This window comes from Apaloderma vittatum, unplaced genomic scaffold, assembly GCF_000703405.1.
Source record: "Apaloderma vittatum isolate BGI_N311 unplaced genomic scaffold, ASM70340v1 scaffold5067, whole genome shotgun sequence".
Taxonomy (NCBI): domain Eukaryota; kingdom Metazoa; phylum Chordata; class Aves; order Trogoniformes; family Trogonidae; genus Apaloderma; species Apaloderma vittatum.
The window spans coordinates 10023-22555 of NW_009725571.1; the positions used below are offsets into that span (position 1 = coordinate 10023).

Sequence of the window (12533 nt, forward strand, 5' to 3'; positions counted from 1 at the left end):
TCCAGCTCGTGTCTGCACGGCACAGCCCAGGGCTAAGCTGACTCCTGCAGCGACTGCGTGCGTGCAGCTCCACGAGCACGCCGGCACAGTCAAGACGTTAAGCCAAATGGATGCTGCCTTGTTAACTCTTGAAGAGAGGCTGATTGCTGCCTGTATAAACTAGTGCATCTCGAGCTCCTCCTGCGCTGGTTTACTCGCCAATAAAATCCATTTATGGATATTATTGTATTGCTGTAGCTGCTTCTGCGATTTTCCCGTGACCATGCGAACCACTTGCATGTGGTTTAAAATGACGTCGCCCAAGTGCGGTGTTGATAGTGTTCATGAGTAGTAGCTGTTTCACGCTACTTTTCCTCTTGGATCAGGGTTTGATTGGATTTGAATGTAGCTGTTTGGTAATACAGTTTAATGTGGTTTGGTTTACCTAACTAATTATAGCGTAATACAATTTGGTTAAATGTAGCGTATGGCAAATGGCTACTCAGGAAAAGCGCCTTGTGAGTTAAATTAGTTGTGGCAGAGGTCATGGATTATTTCCTGAGCTCTTTGCAACTGTCGGTTAAATACGGTGAGAATATACCAAAAGTGTCTAATAAAGTTAAGATTAGTTATCTCTTTATTAACTCCACGACCCGTGGCGTTCATAACCTGTTTATATTGTTGCAGCTATGATTACCCTACAGGGAGGAGTTAGAATCTCACAGCAAGGGGAAAACCCTTGTGCAGGCTGCCAGAAGAGGAGATACCATCGGATTTACAGGGGATCACACAGTAAATTAAAGCAGTTTTCTCACTGTAATTTAGGAATCAGCTAGGAAAATATAGCAATGTCGTGAAATACAGGAAACGTTCACCTATAGAGAATATTCATTCTGTATATGCATTCAAATATATTCCTATATAATGAAATGAAAACCCTTGTGCAGGCTGCCAGAAGAGGAGATACCATCGGATTTACAGGGGATCACACAGTAAATTAAAGCAGTTTTCTCACTGTAATTTAGGAATCAGCTAGGAAAATATAGCAATGTCGTGAAATACAGGAAACGTTCACCTATAGAGAATATTCATTCTGTATATGCATTCAAATATATTCCTATATAATGAAATATAAAAATATAGGAATTGGACAGTGACATGGTTTTTTCAAGGCAGGACTGTAGCAAGGCAGACAAAGTAGCAGTCACAGTCCATTGCAATAGTTGATTACCCAAACAATTATGATTGAAAAAAATACATAAATATATATAATATAGACAAACATATATATATATATATATATACACACACACTCACTTTATATATATAAAAAGCAGGACATGTGCATTAGTAGCAAAATAAATCGTATTCTATCTAAACCGGAATTGATTTTCCATCATTCGTGAAACTGAAAAGAAGAAGCCCTCCAGGCATTTCCCTTTCCATGAAATAACACCCGTCATCAATGTGAAGCAGAAAATAATTGTTAGACTTCACACAGAGTCCTGAAACAATCCCAGCCCAATTTTGCCTTATTGGGAGAATTTTGAGTTCACAGACTGGCATCATCTTAGCAGCTTTCACTCGCTTTTAGAAGTGTCAGTACAGTAAAGACAGAGAAGAATTCTTCTGACCAACGGTCTTGAAAGAGCTTTTTACCATCTCTGAGTCCTTAACTTCCTAAATATTAAAATAGGTTGTCAGGAAGGGCTCTTTTTTTTTTTTTACAGAGTCTATTGTACAGTCCTTCCCAGGGCTTAAATCTTTCAGTTGGAGCCTCTGGGAGTAAAAATATATTTTAGAAACGGTAAGTGTGTGTTAATGATATGCTCACAAGACATAAAACAAATTATTAGAAGGGGTTAGTGCATTTTCTGGCCTATTTAGGGAGTTGTACAGTTTGCTTATATTGAATAACCCCCCCTGTAGAATAGTATTTTTAAACCATTCTGTCTGAATGAACTGAAATGTACGTTTCCTTTTCCCAGTAGCCATAGAGCCTCACTTGCCCGGGAGCACTGGTACATTTTGATAGACACCTTCCAACTGGAATGCCTTGACGCAAAATTTCTTTCTGATCTTATTTCATTCCCTTTATAGAAGGTGTGATTTTTAATGCCAGTGGGGATTTTCATAGGTTTTCTTAAGTGGTGTAGCTCTTTCCAAGGGAAGCTTTTACAAGTTGCACATTTTATTAAGTTCACATGAAAATCTTGAGAAGTTTAGTAGACCACGTTGTGTTTAAGAATTCCGTACAGCTTGCGCCGTCAATCGCCATGGACCCCATCACTGTTCTGTATTTAGGATAGTTGCAAGAGCCTTGTTGCTTTCTCTAAAAAACAGTGATGTCAACTCCATTTTTTCCAATTTTTTTTTTTTTTTTCCACCAAGTAGCTGAAGGACCTTGACCACACCAAGAGCAGATGGATCAACACTTGCTCCTTGGTGGTTGCTCTGCAGAAGCTGCTGCTGCCTAGGAGAAAGCTCAAGTCCCACGGGACTTCTGGAAATGACTGTTTAGATAATTTCAACTTGAGAATGGTCTTAATGAGGCTTTTCAAAGAACGATGCAAAGCGAAAAAAAATAGACCTTCCCTAACGGCTTTTAAAAATTTGCTGCAGGAAGAGTATCCGGAGGTTTCTAATTCACTGATATTCGAGTTCTTTAATGTGTTTTACCACTTTCTAGCGCTGTACATTTGACCTCGTCACAGTATTTTTACTAAGGTTGATTTATTAGGATGAGGCATGTTGGAAATCGGTGAAAGGAACAACAAATATGTGAAAAATCAGTTACTCATTTGAATTCAGCAATAATAGCTCAACCCCCAGCATCTCTATCTCCCCCCAGGGCAGGCATCATGCCAAGGCTTGCACGAGTTGTGTCCCTCTTCCAGGAAGGACCCAGAGCAGTGTTTGCTGGTCATGTAGGAGCAAGTTTCCAGCAAATATAGTGGTACATTGTTAAATTAAATCATCCAAATGTAGTTTCTATTTCTTTGAATAATTCTACCAGTGTTATTAAAGTGTAAGGTGTGGTGGGAGCTGTGACAGTCAGGTGTTGGAGCAGGACTTGGATGTAAGTAAACGAGCAAAAAGGTGAGAGCTCAAAGATTTTTAAATCTAAGATATATTTTTTTGAAGCCTAAGGTAAAATCAGGGGATAGAGGCTGATGTGTGACCTTAGCTCTGAGGAAAGCTGCCTATATCGTATTCATTTGCAATATTCATATTTGCATTTTCCGACACAGACTGATAAATATGCTTCTATCAGAAAACGGAAATGGTTAAAAAAAAAAAGAGTGAATCATCGTTCTTAAATTGTTACGGTATTTGGCAACTTATCAGAGGCAAAATTGGTGAGATTTCCCGACTTGTATGTGGTGACCTGGGTGACAAATTATGAGAAGGAAAAAAAAAGAGTATTTAATCTCTTCACCTGTGTACTCCTCTTTATAGTGATGGGAAAGCAGCCTTTGGAAGAGCTTTAGGAAGTTGGGTAAGGGGTTGCGAAGCGCAGTGGCGCTCCAAGGTCTTCTGTCCCCGTGTTCCGGGGGCAGGAGCCGTGCCCCGCTCTGTGCCTCCCAAATACCCTCTGCTTGTATTTCCCGCTGATGCGCCTCAGAAACCCTCCCCAGCAGCTGTGACCTTTCTCCAAGCCGTGAAGTTTGAAGCTGGAGGAGCTGTAAAATACCGGAGCTCTCCCGGAGGGACGACGGGCTGGGAGGAAGGAGGCGATTTCCCAGGGCAAATGGGGGAGGCGAACGGGAGCGATGGAGTTTTCGGGGAGTGATTCCTCAGACGACGAGTGCTGTTTCTCGGGGAACGGCGAGGAGTACTCCCACGACGAAGCCCCGAAGGCCTCCGAGTCAGTAGTCACAAGGCTGCATTTTGCACTTTGAGTAACTACTTTGTCGCGTTGGATGAGTTGCGCTTCTCGTAATTACTCGTTGCATTTAGTGCTGTGCACTACTTCTGCGTTTAATGCCGTGCATTTCTAGTAATTACTATTGAATTTAATTCTGGACACTTCTGCACTTCTACTAATTACTTTTTAACTTGATGCCTTCCATTTCTGATAATTACTTGTTGCATTTAATGCCCTGCACTTCTAATAATTTTGGAATTTAGTGCTAGGCACTCGTATACTTGTGATAATGGCTTTTTTTTTTAATTTAATGCCACGTACTTCTAGTTATCTGTTGCATTTAATGCCCTGTACTTGTAAGTACTTTGAGCTTAATGCTGTGCACTCCTGGACTTCGAATAATTCCTTGCTGCATTAAATGCCATGTGCTGCCGAAATATTACCTATTGAAACACGGACGGAGCATTGCGTGAAGGTGCCTGAGTTTAATCTGCAGGTGGGAGGCATGGCGCTCGCCCTGTGTGTCGTTTCAAAGCCTGTGTGAGGTGTTGGCAGCCTTTGGAGCTCCGAGCGTCTTGGATTTCATGTCTGATGCACGTGAAGATTTAAAGTTTGTGCGGAACTGGAAACACATTGATTTTTTAATTTTTTTTTTTATTCTCCCCTCTTTGTGTTTTTAGAACCTTGATGGCGTTTTTCGTCCTGCTCACAGCCTTGTTGGCAGACCCCTTGCTCACACAAGACCAGGGGAGGTTTATGAACTCAGTTAAAACTAATTTAGACCATGAAAGTTGCTTTCCTATCGATCCTTTTGCTGGGGGTGAGGGTCCCGCAGCAGTGGCAGAGGGAGGTTGTGGGCAAGGATGAGCTGGATGGCTTTGGAGAGACCCAAAGACAACAATTTCTTGACTTAACTCTCCGTGTGTGAGCCCCTTAATGAACAGCCAAAAAGTCCGCATACTCCTTTTAGTGTATTAATATGCCAGCAAAAGCTGGCTGCAATAACTCGAGATATTGAATATTATCATTCCTTATCCTCTATATTTGCCAAGGTTTTAGAGTTGATAATCATCTACTGCTCTTCAGCTATTTCTTTCTACTTGTTTTAAATTACCATAATTTTATTTATCGGTAAGGATAAATTATCACTAATACAGTCTTAATTACATTGAAAATAGACTCAAAGACAGCGTTCTGATGTAGGCTTGAATATTAATATTTTGTTCACTTCTATTTCTTCTTGCCCTGTTTTAAAGATATTAGAGATAGCTCTAAGGTAATTAAAGTTAATTAATGACTACCTTAAAGGGAGAGTGCGTATTCTTGGCTGCTGCACATGCACTCATACTCTTTTTTTCACCATATTACTGCTTCAATACTTTCAATCTTTAAACATGGAAACTGCTATTTCCAAGAGCATTTTTAAATCTCATCTTCTGCTTCAGTAGGAACGTACAGTGGGTTTCCAGTCTCAACGAATTGTGTTTAAAAGAGGTATCTGTAATCCATTTACCCTTCATATGTGGGAAGGTTTGGAGTGAATGTGAATATGACTCTGAATCCTCTGTGCTTCTTTGGCCCACGTGGAGAATGCAGTGGCATCTCTTAAACCCTGTCAAAGCACCTCACTGGTCTGATTCACATAAATAGTTTTATATTTTATGTTTTTTATTTTATAGCTTACGCTGGCCATGGCTAAATTCTCAGTGGGGCAGGGAAAGGGGGAACACAAAGCATTTGGTAATGAAGACACAGGAGAAAATTCCAAGTGCGTTGATTTGATTTCGGAAAAGTACCAGCGCAGGGTTTTAATGCTGAGACCTTTGAAAAGCCCCTTTTACAGGCACAGTCCCAGCTTCCTCTGTGCTCAGATAGCAAACGTATAGCAAGTCCTATAGTGTGCCCTACGTGTCGTAACTGCTCCAAGTAGCGGAGTTGACGTCCTGCTTAGCTGCTTCATGTTCCAAGTCTGAGATAGTAGGGAGTTTTTTGGAGAGAAGTCTAAATGTTCATAAATGAATCTTTGCAAAGAGCTGAAATTTTTGATAAAACTCTTTCTGTGCACAAATGTGCGTAGCAAGAAATGAGACTTAGCCTGAAGCAGATGAAAAGCGTGGGCTGATGCGTGGCTGGATGTCTTATTTACTAGGGGAGCCTGTTTCTTGTTTTTTCCTCCTGCACGGTTTTTAGCTTTTACGTGCTTGGAGCCTATATGGGTGATGAACTTCAAATCAATTTAGGGGAAAAGCTGTGGAACCCAAGAACTTCTCCTTGAAGTGCTTTAAGAACGTGATATGTTTGGAAATAACAAGGATTGGTATGAAAACAATACAGCTTCCTTCATAAGTGTGGTTTTTTTCTTTCAGGGAGGATGTCAGAACTGCCAACGTCATCGCGGCTGAAGCAGTAACGTGTCTGGTCATCGACAGAGAGTAAGTACGTGGTTTCCCTGCCTTGGGATGTGGTCGATCTCCAGTTAGCACTTTTTTACAGATTTTAACTAGAGCCTCTGATCATTTTCTCCCGACAGAGAGGTCATGTAATTTTGAGTAATAACTTCCCAGCGTATTATACGTATCCTTGATGAAGTAAAGAGATGATCTCGCTAAACAAGAAAGACAAAACTCAGTAGTGCCAAGTGGAGAAAGCGCAGAAAGATAAAATGAGAAAATAAGAAAATAACGTTCCTGTGGAAACTCATCCAGGCGGTGGAGGTGGAACACAGATTGGTTTTGCACTGGCAGAATGTCGCGAAAGGCATCAAGCTTTCTGGCAAATGTTAGAGCAAGACGTTGTTATTCTATCCAGTGTGCAGATGCAGAGCTCTCATCCAAAGGACATAGCTTGAAGGTCTGCAACTCAAAGGAGATGGAGGAGATTGGAAGAGTAATTTAATGTCTTGAAGGAATTAGTGGGGTTTAATCTAGAAAATAAATGCCTGAGGTCTGGAAAGCAGTGCTGCAAATTCAACTGCTTTCTACGATTGTTGGGAAAGGGATTGTAAAAAAATAACAGCACTACCTTGAAAGTTCAACATGACTGTTGGGGTGATTTTTCAGTTGTGAGGGCATAGGCTGTTGAAAGGTGCGGACAAATCTTCTGCAGGAATCTTTCCAGGGGAATGCAGTCTAGTTCTGTGAAGCCACAAGAGAGGCAGGTAGGATGGTGGATGAGGATGGATTTTTCTCTGCCTCCTCCCGTATAAGAACCCAAAGAAACCTGCAGTAGGGAGATGATAGGCAAAGGAGGTGGCTCTTCACATGAGGATCGCGCACAGAGCCCTAGGAAAATGAGAGGAGTTTGCAGGGGTTCCAAAGGGAAATAAATCATTGGCATTTATTAAACATGTGGGACCACTGGGCTGGGGAGTTTTGGAGAGGCGTGGGAGAGTACGAAGGCAGATACCACAAATGGTTGCTCCGACCTTGAACTCTTCCCTGGGCACGTAGTTTTGATGGGAGACACTGTCAAAGGTCAGATGCTGGGTTAGGAGTGACTCCGAAGACTTTCTTATGTTCTCCTGAGAGATGCTCGAGTATCTCGTAGGGGTGATCTACATACACTCACCCCTGCTTTAAGACAAGAGGTTGGCGTTCAATTATCTTACAGTCCATCGTTTCTAGCAGTCTGCTGTTCCGTAATGGCTGAATTGGAGAATAACATTGTGGAAGTTTTAGGTCTTCTGACACATTAGTTAGTTTATGATCAGTTTAAAAGAAATTATCCACCGAAAACGGCTGGTGAACTTCAGGACTGTCAGCTGAGTGGCTTTCACGCACTCAAGCAAGATAGCCTGGTAGATAAAAGACGCACTATCGCTTATTCTGTGGAGCAAAGGAAAGAAGATCTGACGTAATTAGATAATTTAGCAAGCATTAATTCGGAGAAGTACAAAGTGACAAGTGATCTCTCTATTCTTTTCTAACACTTCTATAAGGTATATTTTTGTTCTGCACTGTAAGCATTAAAAAAACCCAAATAACTAGGAATTGCAGAGTCAGTCATTTCTGATCATTTTATGGACTGTTTCTTTGCTTGTCTCTTGTGTCTTTTTCTCAGTATATAATGCCCTTGAAATAGTAAGGAATTACAAGTTAAATTTAAGCTGATGAAGCTGTAGTTAATCTATACCAGAGATTCTAGTAATGCTCTGCAATTAGTAGCAGGGTAATGCTATTTATGAGAACGCTATTTATAGTGCAGGAAAAGTAATGCAATATTTGTGATACTATTTATAGTTCAAGGAAGGTTGTCCTGTGTCCCGACCAGCTCTGACTTTCTTGTCGTAGTTGTTCTCTTAGATCAGTATTATAGACACTCAAATAACTGCAGAAGCTAATTTTAATATGGAGAAAACCTACTAAGGCTTGCGAGAGTTTGGAAAATTGTGCAGATGCTGCTCTGTTAATGAGGAAAACCAGTAATTCTTTATATCCAGGTATGCTGAATATTACGTTTGGCTTGTTACGATGGCCACAGTAAATGTTCCAGTTGAGTTATGCACATAGTAGCAGTGGAAGCTGGAGGTCAGCTTTACCTGCAGTCAGAAGCTGTTCTGTGCAGGGCAAGCGGCGTGTGTCAGTAAGGTTGCCAACTATTTTCTATTAAAAGGCAAGCTCTTTGCTTTGTCACTAGCGAAGCAGCAGTTGTCATGCTCAGCGTGTGTCTCCATCTGAAATGTTCAGCAAAACAGAGCGAGTTGTGGGACCTCAGTATCTCAACAAGTTATTCCTAAGAGTCGGACGATGGGTCCCTGGATTGGACGATATTACAAGCAGTTGGAGGGCTGGTTTAGTTCCTGGAGGATTTTGAGGATGACTTTATAGGGAGGAGCCAGGCCATAGAATGGTCTAGGCTGGAAGGGACCTTAGAGAGCATTTTAATCCAGCCTCCCAGTCGCCAGGGACGCCACCTCTCGACTAGATCAGGCAACACATGGGGACCGAACGGGAATTGAACCCGCGACCTTGGTTTTGTTAGCGCCATGCTCAACTGACTGAGCCAACCGGCCGTGAAGTGAGCTCAGAGAGTTGGGTTTGAGGTGGGATGTTGTTTAAGCATGACCTGGTTTGCCTGAAATAATTGCTGAAATGCAAAAGATATATATTAAAATGCTACGGAAGTGAAGCAGTGGCAGTTGTGAATACTGTGAGGAAAGCCAGGCGGTAGTACGTGATGGGTCTTAAATTACCCGACTCTCACAGTGTTGGTGCTGCCTTGCTTTTTTAAATTTTCTTGTGGAAAAAGAAGGTCCTTACAGTCCCAAAACGAGCCCAAAGACACCTGAAAAGTGGTATAGCTATTTCTTGCCAATCCATGTAGAGACGCTTTGCAACAACGGATTTTCAGCATCCTTTTCTGATGTAGAAATGAGCAGGGTCGTGATCTAACAGAGAAAATGACCTGCAGTGCCACAACCATCTGATGTGTCCCACAGGCTTAACGCCATTTTGTCCCTCCTTCTCCTTGTCATGAAAATACTTGTTGTGAAGGGTAACACCGATGTTCCTTCCGTCTCGCGATTGTCTTTTTTTGTCCCTTCTTTTACGGGAATAATGAATTTCAGTGGGATTTGGTCCTTCACGCTCTCTGGCTTCATCAGCGATTTCCACTGCCCAGGAGGTGAGATGAAGCCAATCATCCAGCTCCACCCAAGCTGTAGGAGAAGTTTCAGCTGACTTTGCTAAGGCTTTACCGTCAGGTTATGCTGCATTCCATTCCCATATGAATGAGTAAATATCGCTTGGAATTGGCTGGCTGGTCACATGCAGAGAGTAGTGGTCAACCACTCAGTGTCCAGATGGAGCTCAGTGATGAGTGGTGTCCTTCAGGGGTCTGTGCTGGGACCAGTCCTGTTTAATCAGTGACGTGGACGGTGGGATCAAGTGCACCCCCAGCAAGTTTGCAGCTGACAGCAAAGTGAGTGGTGCAGGTGACCAGCCTGAGAGACAGGATACTGGCAAGAGGGATCTTGGCAAACTTCAGAAGTTGACCTCATGTGGGCCTCACGAAGTTCAACAAGGCTAAGTACGAAGTCCTGCGCCTGGGTCAGGGCAACTCCTGGTATCAGTACAAGCTTGGGGGATGAGAGTGGCCTGGCAGAGAAGAGCTTGGAGGTGCTGGTGGACGAAAAGGTGGGTGTGATCCAGCAACACACACTCGCAGCCCAGAAGGCCAATGCCATCCTGGGCTGCGTCAAGAAGCGTGGCCGGCGGGTCAAGGGAGGTGATTCTCCCCCTCTGCTCTGCTCTGGTGAGAACCCTCCTGCAGTGCTGTGTCCAGCTCTAGAAGAAATTCTTTTCTATGAGGGTTGTGAGCCACTGGAACAAGTTGCCCAGAGATGTAGTAGAAGCCCCCATCCCTGGAAACACTCAAGGTCAGGTTAGATGGGGCTTTGAGCAACCTGATCTATTAGAGATATCCCTGCTTACTCTATGGAGGTCCGACCAGATGGCCTTTAAATGTCCCTTCCAACCCAAACTATTCCATGATTCTATGAAGTTCTGCATCACAGAAAGCCAACACGTTCAGGAAATTATTTATAGGGATTTGTAGGAGTTTGTGTTTTAGAATGGCTGAAGAGAATCGACCGGTAGGTTTGAGAACATGACCCATATTTAGCAAACCTATAGAAAAAGACGTGAGCTTCAGAGGTGGGATTTCCAGGTGAGAGGGCTGCTGTGGTGTCATCGTAAAACCTCTCCTGTGACCACATTGGGAGCACAATTAATTTTGGTCACCCAAGGAAAAGGACTGTGAGAGCAACTAGATTATTTTCTGTAACATTTAAGAGTTCTAGTCCTACGTAGTCTTCCCTATTCAGGTGTATGTCAAAGAAACAAGCTTAGTAATCAGTAGAAATTTTAAAACCAGATATTGGACTGTTCCATGGAATTTGTAGAAGCCTTTGGATGCTTGGGGAGCCAGAGAGGTCATTGCAAAAATACGGTTTTCTTCAGCTCAAACGTGAGATCTAGATAAATGTACTAATATTTAGTAGCAGTTGTTAATTGTCACATGTCTTCTATTCATTTTTAATTCCGAGAGCAATTTTTTCTTTGCAGTTCGTAAGATTTCTGTGTTTTTTACTTAGCCCCTGTTGTGAACTGAAATAGAGGCTGTTACTAGTTAAGTAGCAGTTCATCCTCAGGCAGCTACTTTGTGGGGGGATAAAACAGGAAGAAAAGATTCAAAGCTCATTTCTAACATTTTGATGGTCATTGGTGCAACTTCTTAAGCTTTTTTTTTTTCTGCACCTACTGCTTGGAAATGAAAAAGTGTTTGAAAATGTTTGTAGATTCTCGTGATCTGTAAGAATATTTACATTCCAGTTGATTTGGGTTCATCTTTTATTTATATGGGATTCTTCTTTTCCCCCTGTTTATTTATGTTGATAACAGTATTTTCACATAGGTGGTATTTTCAGATAATGAATGTTAAATGGTGTTTTCTCTGCTTTTTGTCATCTTCAGTTACACATATCAGGCAATACGGGTGTTTTTTTAAGGGAACATATTAAATATTTCAGGTATTTTCATCTTTTTCACTTTGGATTTTATGGTTTTCTCTGCATTTGAAAGCCTAATCTTGTTTTTGAATGGGAGTAGCTATGAGGTGTCAAGAAAGGTTATTGTGTCAGCCCTCTTGGCAATGGAAACTGGAGAAAAATAGAACAAGTATGATCCTAGCATGACTGACCCTATGCAAGCTGAGGCGAACTCTTTCATTGGAGATTTTTTCTTCGCTGTACTGTTTTTTCCTGGTTGAGGTGAAGTTTATCCATGGAGAAAATTGGTTATGAGAAGAGAATACAAAAAAAAAACAATGAAGAGAGAAGGCTACATGGAGGAAAAAATAAAAAGCAGTTCTCAAATGCTTGGGGAAGATGTGACCGAGATGATACCTATCTCACGTGTTGGTGGACAAAGCTGTATTTGCATTGCCAAAAAAAAAATTTAAAAAAATAGGATGTTTCACCTTACCATGTTTTTCTAACCACAGGAAAGGAAACTCAGCCTAGCAATTTTAAGTTGCATTAATTGCCTTGGGTCATGTCTTGGAGCTTTTGAGGAGGATTATGGTATTACCGTGTCTGGTTTAATTGTCTAAATATCTGTTCGCAGTGCAAGTGGGCATTAACATACACGTCCTGCTTTGCCTTCACTCTTATCTCTCAAGGGTTTGGCTTCATATTCAGCACAAGAGAGGTAAACCTTGATGTGCTGAATGAGCTGAATTTTTCCTATTTCCACTGCTGAGTCAGGATTTTTGAGTCGAAAAGACGCCCTTGTGCTTTGTGCATCTTAGTATTGAAAATTACACCCTGCCTGGTTAAAAAAAAAACAAACACAATTTCCGTGCAAGAGCAAAGGGATCTTTGCCTCCTCTTCCTCGTTAACGAGCTCCTGTTGCTTTCCCTGTGCCGATTTTCTAGATTGTAGCATTTCAAATATTACAAATCAAACAAAGTGGAAAACTTGATGTATCGGTGGTGTTTCCTGAGCAGTGATGGCTGTAATTAGGCAAAAGGCCCATTGCAGCAACTCTACATCCATACCAGGGTAAATAACTCTCCCGACTGTGACCTCTTGCCTCGTATTTGTTACAATAATGGGTAGAAGATGGCTTTCTTGTCCTCTTTCATCCTAAAAGTCTTCGGTGAGAGAGAGCCATGTTAAATATTCTG

The 12533-nt window shown here is 41.9% G+C and overlaps 1 protein-coding gene across 1 annotated transcript in view; it reads left to right on the forward strand.

Moving 5' to 3' along the window:
* The first annotated feature begins 3752 nt into the window (after positions 1-3752).
* PRKG1 (protein kinase, cGMP-dependent, type I) overlaps positions 3753-12533 on the forward strand; it is a 68258-nt gene continuing 59477 nt past the window's right edge. The window contains exons 1-2 of the mRNA XM_009872941.1: positions 3753-3847; positions 6214-6279. Of these exons, the coding sequence (XP_009871243.1) occupies positions 3753-3847; positions 6214-6279 (161 nt within the window). The remainder of the gene's footprint in view (positions 3848-6213; positions 6280-12533) is intronic.